Here is a 14,597-nt window from a genome sequence, read left to right as displayed (position 1 = left end):
TCAGTGTCCACCTGTGTCTTATCAGATCACCACAGATTAAAGTTAGAAGGCAACAACAATGCTACCCCCAGAAAGCCGACAAACTCATGGAAACTGAACAGTCAACTACTGAACCACACCTGGGTCAAGGAAGAAATTAAGAAAGAAATTAAAGTCTTCCTTGAAGTTAATGAAAATAAAGAGACAACATACTCAAACCTATGGGACACAATGAAAGCAGTGCTAAGAGGAAAGTTCATAGCACTAAGTGCCCACTTAAAGAAAACGGAGAAAGCATACATTGGGGACTTAACAGCACACCTGAAAGCTCTAGAAAAGAAAGAAGCAGACACACCCAGGAGGAGTAGAAGACTGGAAATAATCAAACTGAGGGCTGAAATCAACAAAATAGAAACACAGAAAACAGTCCAAAGAATCAATGAAACAAAAAGTTGGTTCTTGGAGAAAATCAACAAGATTGACAAACCCCTATCCAAACTAATTAAATGACAGAGAGAGAACACGCAAATAAATAAGATCAGAAATGAAAAGGGGGACATAACCACAGACACAGAGGAAATTCAGAAAATCATTAGATCTTACTACAAAAGCCTGTATGCCACGAAACTGGAAAATGCAAAAGAAATGGACATTTTTTTAGATAAGTACCATATACCAAAGCTAAACCAAGACCAAGTGAACGATCTAAATAGACCTGTTAGTCACGAAGAATTAGAAACTGTTATCAAAAATCTCCCTTCCAAAAAAAGCCCAGGACCAGATGGTTTCAATGCAGAATTCTACCAGAACTTCCATGAAGAGCTAATACCTATACTCCTTAATGTATTTCACAATATAGAAACAGAAGAGTCATTGCCAAATTCCTTTTATGAAGCTACAATTATCCTGATACCAAAACCACACAGAGACCCAACCAAGAAAGAGAATTACAGGCTTATCTCACTCATGAACATCGACGCAAAAATTCTCAATAAAATACTGGCAAACTGAATCCAAGAACACATTAGAAAAATTATCCATTATGATCAAGTAGGCTTCATCCCAGAGATGCAGGGCTGGTTCAACATACGCAAATCTATCAGTGTAATCCACTATATAAATAAAGTGAAAGAAAAAAACTATATGATCATTTCATTAGATGCTGAAAAAGCATTCGACAAAATTCAACACCCCTTTATGATAAAGGTCTTGGAGAGATTAGGGATACAAGGGTCATACCTAAATATAATAAAAGCTATTCACAGCAAGCCAACAGCTAACATTAAATTAAATGGAGAAAAACTCAAAGCCATCCCACTAAAATCAAGAACACGACAAGGATGTCCACTCTCTCCATACCTCTTCAATATAGTGCTTGAAGTTCTAGCAGTAGCAATAAGGCAACATAAGGGGATCAAGGGGATTCGTATTGGAAAGGAAGAAGTTAAGCTTTCGTTATTTGCAGATGACACAATAGTATACATAAGTGACCCCAAAAACTCTACCATAGAACTCCTACAGCTGATAAACACCTTTGGTAATGTGGCAGGATACAAGATCAACTCCAAAAAAATCAGTTGCCTTCCTATACACTAAGGATAAGGAAGCAGAGAGGGAAATCAGAGAAACATCACCTTTCACGATAGCCACAAATAGCATAAAATATCTTGGGGTAACTCTGACCAAGGAAGTGAAAGATCTATTTGACAAGAACTTTAAGTCTTTGAAGAAAGAAATTGAAGAGGACACCAGAAAATGGAAGGATCTCCCTTGCTCTTGGATTGGGAGGATGAGCATAGTAAAAATGGCAATTCTCCCAAAAGCAATCTATAGATTCATTGCAATCCGCCATCAAAATCCCATCAAAATTCTTCACAGATCTGGAGAAGACAATAATCAACTTTATATGGAAAAACAAAAAGCCCAGGATAGCCAAAACAATCTTATACAATAAAGGATCGTCTGGAGGCATTACCATCCCTGACTTCAAACTCTATTACAGAGCTACAGTATTGAAAACAGCTTGGTATTGGCATAAAAACAGAGAAGTCGACCAATGGAATCGAATAGAAGACCCTGACTTTAACTCACAAACCTATGAACACCTTATTTTCGATAAAGGAGCTGAAAGTATACAATGGGAAAAAGAGAGCATCTTCAACAAATTGTGCTGGCAAAACTGGATTTCAATCTGTAGAAGAATGAAAATAGATCCATATCTATCACCATGCACAAAAATCAAGTCCAAATGGGTTAAAGACCTCAGTATCAGTCCGAACACACTGAACCTGATAGAAGAGAAAGTGGGAAGTACTCTACAACACATGGGCACAGGAGACCACTTCCTACTTATAACCCCGTCAGCACAGACAGACATTAAGGGCATCATTGAATAAATGGGACCTCCTGAGACTGGGAAGCTTCTGTAAAGCAAAGGACACTGTCACTAAGACAAAAAGGCAACCCACTGACTGGGAGAAGATCTTCACCAACCCCGCAACTGACAAAGGTCTGATCTCCAAAGTATATAAAGAACTCAAGAAACTAGACCGTAAAAGGCTAATCAACCCAATTATAAAATGGGGCACTGAGCTGAACAGAGAATTCTCAACAGAAGAAGTTCAAATGGCCAAAAGACACTTAAGATCATGCTTAACTTCCTTAGCAATCAGGGAAATGCCAATCAAGACAACTTTAAGATACCATCTTACACCTGTCAGAATGGCTAAAATAAAGAACACCAATGATAGCCTTTGCTGGAGAGGTTGTGGAGAAAGGGGTACACTCATCCATTGCTGGTGGACATGCAAACTTGTGCAACCACTTTGGAAAGCAGTGTGGCGGTTTCTCAGGAAATTCGGGATCAACCTACCCCTGGACCCAGCAATACCACTCTTGGGAATATACCCAAGAGATGGCCTATCATACAACAAAAGTATATGCTCAACTATGTTCATAGCAGCATTGTTTGTAATAGCCAGAACCTGGAAACAACCTAGATGCCCTTCAATGGAAGAATGGATGAAGAAAGTATGGAATATATACATATTAGAGTACTACTCAGCAGTAAAAACAAGGACTTCTTGAATTTTGCATACAAATGGACGGAAATAGAAAACACTATCCTGAGTGAGGTAAGCCAGACCCAAAAAGAGGAACATGGCATGTACTCACTCATATTTGGTTTCTAGCCATAAATAAAGGACATTGAACCTATAATTCGTGATCCTAGAGAAGCTAAATAAGAAGGAGAACCCAAAGAAAAACATATAGGCATCCTCCTGAATATTAACCTTCATCAGGCAATGAAAGGAGACAGAGACAGAGACCCACATTGGAGCACCGGACTGAAATCTCAAGGTCCAAATCAGGAGCAGAAGGAGAGAGAGCACGAGTAAGGAATTCAGGACCTCGAGGGGTGCACCCACACACTGAGACAATGGGAATGTTCTATCGGGAACTCACCAAGGCCAGCTGGCCTGGGTCTGAAAAAGCCTGGGATAAAGCCGGACTCGCTGAACATATTGGACAATGAGGACTCAAAAACAATGGCAGTGGGTTTCTGATCCTACTGCACGTACTGGCTTTGTGGGAGCCTAGGCAGTTTGGATGCTCACCTTACTAGACCTGGATGGAGGTGGGTGGTCCTTGGACTTCCCACAGGTCAGAGAACCCTGATTGCTCTTCGGGCTTACGAGGGAGAGGGACTTGATGGGGGAGGGAGAGGGAAATGGGAGGCAGTGGCGGGGAGGAGGCAGAAATCTTTAATAAATAAATAAAAATAAATAAATTTAAAAAAAAAAAAACTTAGATGGAAAGGAACACTGGATCCCAGCTCCCAGCTGCTGTGCTCCCTGCAGCAGTCTGGATGGTACCTCGGAGTCAAAGGCATCTCTCCCAGGACGCTGGCCTTCTCCTAGGAAGCTGCCAGTGCTAAGTGGTCATATTGCCTTCTCAGGGCAGAACACCCACAAATGGTGCAAGGCACAACGCACCTCACACAGCCACTGTGGGGCACTGACTGCTTGGAGGGTCTAGAGCTCTCCAGGAGCAGCAGATGGCACAAAAGCAAACACAGGGTAGGAATTGAAGATGTTTGCCGGCAGAGCAGGAGGGCATTCGCTTGAGGGACAGCCAGAATAAATGGAAACTTCATTATCCGTGGATCACACACTTGGAATGCGGGTCCCAGGCAGCTCTGATGTTAGTAATTTGGCCAGCAGGCTCATTAGGCTCTTAAGAAAAGTGGGCCTAGTTAATGAATTAATGCAAGATGACATTTTACACACAGAGCCAAAACGAGCCCAGGCAGCTCTGAGTTACATATAGCATCATAACTCCTTGAGTGGATGTGATCGCTGCTTCTCACTGCCAAAGTGGCAGGTCTGGAGGGGGGCGGGGCTTTCCAAGGAAACAGGGAGATTTTTAGGATTCAGGAGCCCTCCCTGTCTGCTCAGTAAAGAGCTCCCTCATACAGACGTCAGAGTTTCAGAATCTCTGAAGACAGTTACCTTCCATTGCAAGCCTGCCCAGCTCCGCTCCTCCCCCACCTGAGGTTCTCCACACTGCAGAGATGGCTGGTGAGGATGGCAGGACCGCACATACTGAGAAGTGGCATTAACTAATTAGAGCTGATGGGCCTGGAGACGGGCAGCAAGGATGCTTGCACAGCCGTGTGAATTCACTTAATGCTACTGAACTATGCGCTTAAAATGCTGTTTGCGGTATGCACATTTCATTGTGGCCACTTTAAAGCGATGTTTCTTTGTAAAAGAACTAGCATTTCTGAGTGCAAACCCTTATCAGGCACGGGACTCCTCACTCGCGTGTGCGATGCATCTTCTGATGACTGTGGAAACACATGTTACCTTTCTCAGCCCTCCTGTTATTTTATGAAAATTAAATTATTTGCCTGGGTTCAGACACTGGAAGTGATGGCTCCAGTATCCACCTCGCAGCTCTGTGCAGGAAATAATCACAGAACATATTTTCATCCTGAATTCTGAAACACACACACACACACGCGCGCACGTCCCCAGCCTGCTTTTAATTACCTGAGCTAAGAACCGAGTGGCAGTTATTTGTCTCCAGAAGAGTCCAAAGCCTCTTTCCTCCCACAGCTATACTGATTGCACTTCCACCTTTTTATTGTTTTTATGGAGCTATACATTTTTCTCCGCTCCCCTCATATTTGCTTCTTTCTGTGCAGTTCAGATTGCAGGGTACATTAGAATGATGGCTGCCCGAAACGGGAACTCTCCTAAGCTTGGAGCCAGGTTTGAGGATGGCTAGAGAGAAGAGTTAACAACAGGGAGAAGGGGCCCCAAGGGGTCTCATTGTAAAGATTTTTTTTTAACTCAGGGAAGCAGAGATCATATGTTTTGCAGCATGCAGACTTTAAAAGGAGGACACTTGGCTTCCAGGCTCCTTCTGTGACCCTGGACAGGTTAACCCACCTCCCTGAGTTAAAGTAGAAATTATCACAGCACCTACTGTTCACCATAGAGTGTGAATAGACGGGTTATTGTTGTTGAGTTCTAAGCGTTCACTGAGTGTCCGCAACTGTAGTGATCACCAAAGCAAACACAGCTTGGGTTGAAGGAGAGAGTGGAAAACTTAGTTCCGCCTCTGCTGCTACTCCCCATCAACAAATGTTGGCCTTTCTGGGACTCACAGAAACCTCCTCCTGAGTCACAGATGGAGGAAGCCCTCTGGGACTGAAACTAGAATATTCCCCCAACAGGCACAGCAGTGGGTGGTCATAGTTCTTTGACAAGGGGTCCCCAGGTTTCTCTTAGGGGCTATTCTGGTTTCCTGTGCCTGCCTGGACTTCCTGGGGTTGTCCGCTGTGTCCTGCAGACTGGGAAGCAGGTCACCTAAAGCACTGAAGTGTGGCTCATTAGCATACGTGGGAGGAAGATAAGGTATTGTTAGTCAGCAGAGATGGGGTGTGACCCAGACCTCACCCTGAGACCTGAGGAAATGCCTGCCGGTTGTCTAGTGGGCCTTCTTGGGTGCTCATAGAGCAGGGTCAGGTGCTAGCTTAGGTCCCATGGGCTCCTCCCTCAACCTCAGTAATCTTCATCAGGGGACCCTGCCTCACCAGGACACACTGTGCCCATCTTAAAAGCAGTGCTTAGTTGAGAGAGTGCTTGCCTAGCTCACCTGAAGTCCTGGGTTCCATCCCCATGCTGCAGAAGTGGGGAGTGGTGACCCAAACCTGAGATCCCAATATCAGGGGGAGAAGCAGGAGAATCAGAAATCCAAAGCCATTCTTAGCCATAGTAAGCCACAGGCCAGCCTGGAATATGTGAAATAAATAAATAAATAAATAAATAAAAGCAAAACTCAACCCTTCAGTACCAGATACTGTGTGTATCAAACACTTGTGTGAGTGTATCACCAGCTGCTGTTCTAAACCTTTATTGCTGCTTGGACCAAACTTCAGAAGCCCAGAGAACGTCCAGCCCATTTTGTTCCCGGTGCTTTCCGAAGGTTGAGGGACAGCTGGAACCTGTCTGGCTCCAGAGTCTGCCCCGGCATCTGTGACGATCAACCCAGGGCCTGGCACAGACAGACACTGTGCAGACATTTGGGGCCCAGATGTCCACACCTACCCTTCTCATGTGAGCTTTGTCATCCATTTTCAATGAAGAATGGACTTCTGAACCCCAAGAACTCTCATTCTTGACCCCTGGGTATTCTATTTCCCACATCTGAGTTCTCAGCTAATTTCGTTGCTGTCTTACTTATAGAACATAAAATTCACTCACATTCACTGTATAATTCAACGGTTTTTAGTTCACTTCCCAACGTGTGCCATCACCGTCCAGTTTGAGCACATTGTCCATGACCCAGCAAGACCCCTCATGCCCACTTGACTTTGGTCCAGGAGCTGTCATGCTGACCGTCTCTGTGAGCTGGCCTTTCAGATACATCATATAAACCGTCTACAGTCTGGAACATTGGGGGTGTGGCTTGTTTCTCTGCGTGTATCTGAAATTCACACTCATGGGATGTATCAGGATTTGCACTTGGCTGGGTAAGAGTTCATCCACAGTTGATGAACATTTGGGGGGTCTCCATTTCTGGGGGCTGTGAATAGCCCTCCTATGCTAATTGGCACGGCAGTTCTGGGGATGGTTTTCAAAGACTTAGGAAAGCCCCCTCATAATGTTCCCTCTTTCTCTTTCTTTTGGTGTTCCCAGAACCAGGCAGTGGGCAGGTGTTCGTGACGTCAGAGAACCAGCTCGTGTACTACCCCAGTATCACATACGCCATCATCGGCAGCTCCGTCATCTTCGTCCTGGTGGTGGCCCTGTTGGCCCTGGTCCTGCATCATCAGCGAAAACGGAACAACCTCATGACTCTGCCTGTGCACCGGCTGCAGCATCCGGTTCTGCTCTCTCGGCTGGTGGTTCTGGACCACCCCCACCACTGTAACGTCACCTACAACGTCAATAATGGTGTCCAGTATGTGGCTAGCCAGGCTGAACAAAATGCCTCAGAAGTAGGCTCTCCACCCTCTTATTCAGAGGCCCTGCTGGACCAAAGGTGAGAGACTGACACGGGAGAGACACGTGCACACACCGGGCTACCCAAGGCTAGCCAAGAATTTGAGTTTGGTAGCTTTAGGGAGTAGTGGTGATTGACATTTCCCTACTCCCAGACTGTTCTATGCCCTCTATTCTTCTGGGCACTTCTTTGAGAGAGGTAACTGAGGCTCCGCAGTTGTAAGTCACTTATCTGAGGACCTCAGGGAGGCATCCCTGCTGCTCCTGGGTTAAGCCATAATATCACACTTTCAGGCCATTGGCCATCTCTGAGCCTTGTCTGCTACTCCAGAAAAGTATCATGGGAGGTATGGTTCATTTGTTGACTGAATGGGATAATAAAGAACTCCTTCACCTTGCTTGGCTTCATTTCTGAGGTGAAGAGAGTGGTGCAGGGCACCCCAAGCTTTACTGAGCAATGGAATGCTCAGCACAGATGACATTGTCCATGAAACCCCAATATAGAAGGCCCAGATTGGCTCTGTAGTTACAGCAGAGGCCTAAATCATACATGTTCAGCCTCCTTCTCCCTCTTTTTCACAGCTTCAATAACATCCTGTATAGCCCAAGCTCTGTGTGTGTGTGCGGGGCGGGGGGGGGGGGGGGGGCTGGAGATTGGAATCAATGGCTCACACATGCTAAGCACATACTTTACCACTGTGTTCATTCACACACACACACAAGGTAACCCTCTTGGAAGTTCTGCCCTGCCGCCAGCTGTTGGCGTCTGCTTAGATTATAACATTCCATGTCCTGCCTTCAGGTCCTCTGCTCAGTGCTCCCAATTCCTCAGAGCCCAGGACTCACTAGGAGTCACATGAAACATCTTATGGACGTGCCTTCAGGGTGGCTGGGCTCCTCCGTGGACCTCTCTTGGTGGCAGCTCATTTTCCCGCCCCCTCAAACGCAGACAGTAGATACTCCAGGGACTGGGATGGAGGCGGTGCTGCCTGGGGAGTCCTGCCTACAGGACTCACTGGCCTAATGAGCTTCCCACTCAGAACCTCTGCGTTTGGGTCAACCGGAGCAGAGTAAGGATGAAACTGGTGAATCTGGAGATAGAATGGTGGGTTCCAGTCCCTGCACTGCTGCTTGATGAATCTGTGCTCATGGCCTCCGATTCCTCACCGGGACAGTGGACATAAAAGTAATGCCTGCCTCAGGGGTCGTTGTGAGCAGTAAAGGGACAGGGAGAGGTACACAGAGACGTGCCTGACTTACCAGCAGTGGGCAGGTACAAACAAGGTACAGAGAAAGAGGCAGGGCACCGAGAGAGTGACTTCCCACCCAAGGCTACAGGAAGACTTAGACTTAGTAAGAAACCACATTCCCCTCCTTATCAAAGACACGGTCACAATTCCGCCTTGACTTTTGCCCTAAGTCATTTAGCCCAGAACACCCCAGGTGATCTGAGGGTGTTGTTTAGCAACCTCATTGCTGCCTACCTAGGGGATAGATATGGTGTGGGCAGTGCCTATCGAACAGGAACAGCTAGAGCACAGTGTTCTGTCGTGTTTTAAACCACTGGATTTGCTGGTCTTCAGTCGCCTTTGCGCTTGCCAGTAAAACCTTCTTCCCCTAACCATCTGCTCAGAAGTGGGTTGTTGTCAAAGCTGAATCTGTGTCATGTGTCTCGTCTTGACTTTAATGCCTTCTCCCGTCTGCTGCCCTTCTGCCATCTCTATTGCAGACCTGCGTGGTATGACCTTCCTCCACCACCCTATTCCTCTGACACCGAGTCTCTGAACCAAGCTGACCTGCCTCCTTATCGCTCGCGGTCAGGAAGTGCCTACAGCGCCAGCTCCCAGGCGGCCAGCAGCCTCGTGAGTGTGGAAGACAGCAGCCACAGCCCAGAGCAGCCTGGCCCTCCAGAGGGCACGGCCGAGCCCAGAGACTCTGTGCCCAACGAGGGCACTGAAGAAGTATAAAACTAAAGCGATTCCAAAGTCCATGTGGGTAGATCTGCTCCGCCTGGTTGAATTCTAATTGCCCGTGCTCATGAGATGCTCTTTGAGCTCCTTTTGAGGATGTCTCAAGTTGAAGTTTGGGGTGCTGATGTCACCATCTCCTCCTCCAGATTTCAGGGGTGTTCTTTGGGATGACCTGGCACTCCTCTGCCTTCTAAGTTGACATGATGCATTGTCATCTTCTCTGTGAGGTCACTGTTCTTCGGGGCCTGCGATAACAGCCTCATGCTTCAGATGACTGTGCTACTGTTGCTCCATCCAGGCGGCTGTGACTGGGCAGGCAGCAGGTGGAAGCTGTATGTGAGGAGTCTTAGGCAGGGTTCTGGGGCCACATTGCTCATTCAGGTCAGAAGACAGCAGACCAGGTGTCTTCTGGGCTGCCCCTTTATAGCTACATTTGGAGACGTGGGTTGGAGGATTCTTCCAGAAGGCCACTCCAAAAAGTGTCCAGGTGAAGATCAAACCCACCTGTACTGTCCTATGCATTGTTCTTACTTCAGTAGAGGCCAAAGGAAAGATCTGGCATGAGCAGCTGCTTTTGGCTCTCAGCACCCTCATTTGGTTTTGAAAGACTCAGAAACATCCTACCTGGCCTTAAAATTGCGAGCTTTCCCGAGCAGCGCAGATCCTCAGCACCATCCTTGAACAAGTAGGGAACCCTGCCATTATTGGAAACCCTCAACTCCTAATGTGTAGGTGACCAGAGCCCAGGCCTGCCTTGACCTCGTGGTCCTTGTCCTGGCTTCTGGATTGTCCCCATCCAAGATGATCTGGCACAGCTAAGGATAAAGACCCAAATTAAGTTGGCCAAAATTGTGATCGAACCCTTTGCCCCAGAGAAACAGCGCCAGTGTGACATGCTCATACGTGCAGCTTCATGGAGAGTAAAGCTCTCCTAGTCAGGCGCCCGAGTTCCCTGAACACCTGGGAGTCTGTGCCCATGTGCATGTGGACATGGGGACTTGGGGACACTCATTCTAGCATGAGAGCCACATTCAGTGCCACCTGTGGGGACTCTCGGGTCACTGTCCTGCCCACCAACCCCAGGAACAGTGCGCCAAGTCAGGGTCAGACCCAGCCAAACATCCGGGCACTTTCTCCTCTAAGAGAAATGGGCAATAGATAACTTGGAGTCAAGATTTCCTGTTGGATTTTTTTTTTTAAGTCTCTTAGAAATGCATTTGAAACAGTGTGTTTGTTTTTTCCCTTCTAGTTAAGGGACTATTTATATGTGTGTAGGAAAGCTGTCTCTTTGTTTGATTTTGGCTTTGTTTCTCTTTCAGTGAGTTCCAAAGAAAGATGCAAAAGGAAATGCTGCCTTTCCCCAGCCCCATCCCATAATGTCACCTCAGACTCACTCACATGCCCAGCACTTACACTGGGGCATCGTGGAGTCATTATTTATCGAGTTCTTGAAAAATGTAGAGAGACAAATCCCCATCCATTGTCTGTATGTTTCAACTGCCCTTCCTCTTTCCTGATGCCTAGCCAGCCCTAGTGCATGGCACCATCACCCACCCAACCCCATCAGGCAATAATGGGTAAGCCATACTAACCAGGGACAAAACTGGAACCAGGTGGCGCCACCTCAGGCGGCTGCCACCCGTTCAAAGCATTTTTCCGCAGCTGACGAAATTTTCAATAACCTGGTCGATGCTAATTAAAACAGAGCCTGCAGGAAGCAGGGATGAAGTGGCCTTCAATGACGCTGTTCCGTTGACTTTCCTTTTTAAGTAAATCCAAACTAGGCTGCTGGAAAGCTAGCCACTTGGGGTTTTGTTTGTTTGTTTGTTTGTTTGTTTTGCTTTGCTTAAAGAAGCCTAGTTGCTTCTGTCTTTCATTTTTAAAATAGTGATTGAGGGGGTGTGTGCGTGTGTGTGTGTGTGTGTGTGTGTGTGTGTGTGAGAGAGAGAGAGAGAGAGAGAGAGAGAGAGAGAGAGAGAGAGACAGTGAAGAAAGAACTTGGGTGGCAGACGGAGTCTTTCTGGCTGTGCATCTCTTCCCAATGAGTCAGCGTTGCTCCCTCCTCCCTTTGATGGGTCCCTGCTTCTTTTTGGTGCTCTGAAAGTTGTCTGGAAGAAAGGATTCTAATTTTAATTAATTGTGCAGTGAGCTAATCTCATGGGCTTTCTGCTTCAAGGCATTTTAGGAAAAACAAATGGTTTTAGTAGATAAGGGAAGCCTGTTAATGGTTTTTTTGTTTTGTTTTTTTCCAAAAAAACACAGGAACATTTTTACTATAGATTTGGTTTTTAATGGGTTTTTTAAAAATAATAATAATAAATAGTAATAATAAATAAGATAGCAAAGCTCTGGGACTTGAGGTTTTCTCTCCACCTTTTTTCTCAAGTAAGTGGTTAGCAATATTTTTTAAATTCATTCCAGCCGGGATTTTTTAAGTGCTATATTGCCTAATTTTATACCAGCCAGGAAAATGGTCTCCACCGTGTCCTGTCCAGTGAGATCAGCGCTTTATTTCGACACTACACTATAGACTCACTGTGATTGGAAACTCTGCCTCACTTAACTGCCTCTTCCTTGGAATTGACAATGGTTTGAAATGCAACTAAGTTGTTAATAAATAGTGTGTGATATTCAAAATTAATGTAAACTGGAAGGTTTTATGTGGTTGCTTTTTTTGGTTGTTTTTTAATTTTTATACTCTCAAATAAACTTGCAGTTTCATTCTTTCTGCTGTGGAAATGGTTCTTGACCCACTTTTCTATCCCCCAACGACATAAAAAGAAGATGGTCGTTTCTGGCTTAGCTTCCGCAATAAATGTACACCATAATAAAATGAGAAAGAAGAAGAATGTTTTGGTAAAACTTCAAAATGTGGAGGGTATTTGGGGTTCTACTGTTGTGGTTGGATGAGTAGGGAGGAATTGTGCACCCCAGGTAGTGTGATGGCCCTGGGAAGTGAGTGAGTCTTTCATTACATCACTCATTCCCTCCAGGAAAGGGCAAGTGGCTGCCATAACTGCTGGAGATTCTTGCCTCAGATTCAAAGCTTAAACATCTCATGCCATGCTTGTAATTCGCTTCAGACCACTAAGAGAGCATCTTCATGTCCTTTTAGATCTACTTTAGAGCCAAATGTTAACTGACACACAACAGGGACAATAGGAATCTAGATGCTCAGTAGGACCCACCACCCAAAGCCAAGAGAAGTGATTCCATCCTTGGCAGAATTGAAATGTACGTGAAAATTAAATCAAATTTAAATTCAAATCTTTAGACCATGATTTGGGTCATGTCTTATTCTCCTGCTCCTAAAAGATGGCACTGCCAGGCAAGTGTATCCCAAGAGCACTGTGTCATATCCTACCCAGAATGCTCTAACACACAATGCCCCAAATGTTTGTTCATGTACTCAGTCTTTCATTTCTCATGGTGTCTTATAAATCCTATTTTTGTTGATCCCAAGATAAGGAAATAATTATAATACTCTAATCTAGAGCAGACATTGGCAACCTTTCTTTTTTTATTATTTTTGTTTGTTTGTTTGTTCCTTTGTTTTTTTTTCCATTTTTTTATTGAGAAAAGGAGAAAAAAAAAACAAGTTTCCACCTCCTCCCAGCCTCCCATTTCCCTCCCCCTCCTCCCACCCTTCTCCCCCTCCTCCCACCCTTCTCCCCCTCCTCCCACCCTTCTCCCCCTCCCCCCACTCCTAAAGACTAGATAGTATGTTTGACTCTGACATAGATAATCCATCAATGATTAGGTACAGCTGTGCTCCATTAAAATTATATAAAAATAGGTACCTGGGTAGTTCTGACCTGTGGACTCCTAGCTAGTTTTGGTACTGTGGACCCCAGTGGGTTTGGAAATCTTAAGCTTGGGTACTGTAAGGCAGAAACCGTGTTTTTAGGGTACAAACAATGGTTTGTGGTATTAGAAACCATGAAGAATTCATGAGGCAGAGTGTCCAAGGCCCTGATATAATTGAAATTGCCCTTACCAGTTCATTTTCCAATGAATAAGAAAATACAAGATTAATAGAGGCTTTTGTAATGAGATCTCAAAACAGTTGGGTTGAACAGAGAGAGCCTAGTTTTTTTAAAAAAAAAAATTGGTACCACTCGGAGTCCCTCAAGGTCATAGACTTAGACGATGTCTGTGTTCAAGAAAGAGCGTGTTTTTATGTGATCTAGGAAACATTGTTCACTTCCATTTAGCTTACAATCCACAGATAGTGTAAGTCTATCTATGCAAAGACTCGACTGGATGAAAAGCATTAGACGGGGGCAAAGGAGGTGCACTTAGTATTCCTGTTTCTAAGGAAGAAAAAAGAGCCATGTCCCCACTGAAAGGTTGGTGAGAAAATCTACTGACTCCTTTAAAGTCCTGTAATCCAGCAAGTTCATAAGACGTAAATGTGAACTCCCAGTCATAAGTAATGAGCTCATGTAGAAGTGAATGTTGTCCATTACAAACAAGTCTTCAGGCCTGGATGGATGCAGCTGATGAACAGTTGTCATTAATAGTGTGTTTGTGGGGAGCTCCCAAAGCCGTAATGTGTTGTCCACCAGAACTGGATGCTATGACCCTATTGCTGAAGACACCGTATGTGTTGGATACAAGGCACAGAGATCTCAGTCTAAACTGAGATGACAGCTCCCTCCCTGCATGCTTGTGCTTATAATACCAAAACGTGGGGAGAAAAGATATCAACAGTTGTTCCCAGCTACAGACTCTGTCCTATAATAACAATCTACCGACAAAGCTGGTTATGGGCTAACCACCCACTTCTCAATTAGGCTAAGTCTGAGTACAAGGGGGAATATATGTCTCATACCGTAAACCTTATCTAAAGTCTTTGGCTGTTGTCTTAGGCTTTCTGTTGCTGTGAAGAGATACCATGACTACGACAACTCTTATAAAGGAAAATATTTAATTGGGATGGCTCACTTCCATTTCAGAGATTTAGTCATTTATCATCATGGTAAGACATGGCAGTGTGCAGGCAGACATTGTGCTGGAGTGGTGGCTGAGAGTCCTACATCTTGCAAACAACAGGAAGTGGTCTGAGACACTGTCAAGTATCTTGAGCATATATGGGACCTCAAAGCCCACCTCCACAGTGATACACTTCCCC

General features: G+C 45.3%; 1 protein-coding gene across 3 annotated transcripts in view; it reads left to right on the top strand.

Moving 5' to 3' along the window:
- The window catches only part of Ldlrad3 (low density lipoprotein receptor class A domain containing 3), a 239,583-nt gene extending 227,394 nt beyond the window's left edge, over positions 1–12,189 (top strand). For all 3 annotated transcript variants that reach the window (XM_041679275.1, XM_041679274.1, XM_041679273.1), the window contains exons 5-6: positions 7,188–7,533; positions 9,223–12,189. In XM_041679275.1, the coding sequence (XP_041535209.1) occupies positions 7,188–7,533; positions 9,223–9,460 (584 nt within the window). In that variant the 3' untranslated portion in view covers positions 9,461–12,189. The remainder of the gene's footprint in view (positions 1–7,187; positions 7,534–9,222) is intronic.
- Positions 12,190–14,597: the final 2,408 nt, after the last annotated feature.

Source organism: Microtus oregoni, unplaced genomic scaffold, assembly GCF_018167655.1.
Source record: "Microtus oregoni isolate MIOR12 unplaced genomic scaffold, Mior012 000031F_ref0000149, whole genome shotgun sequence".
NCBI classification, from domain to species: Eukaryota; Metazoa; Chordata; class Mammalia; order Rodentia; family Cricetidae; genus Microtus; species Microtus oregoni.
The sequence above is the reverse complement of the archived record's forward strand: the minus strand, read 5'-3'. Positions and strand labels throughout refer to the sequence as shown.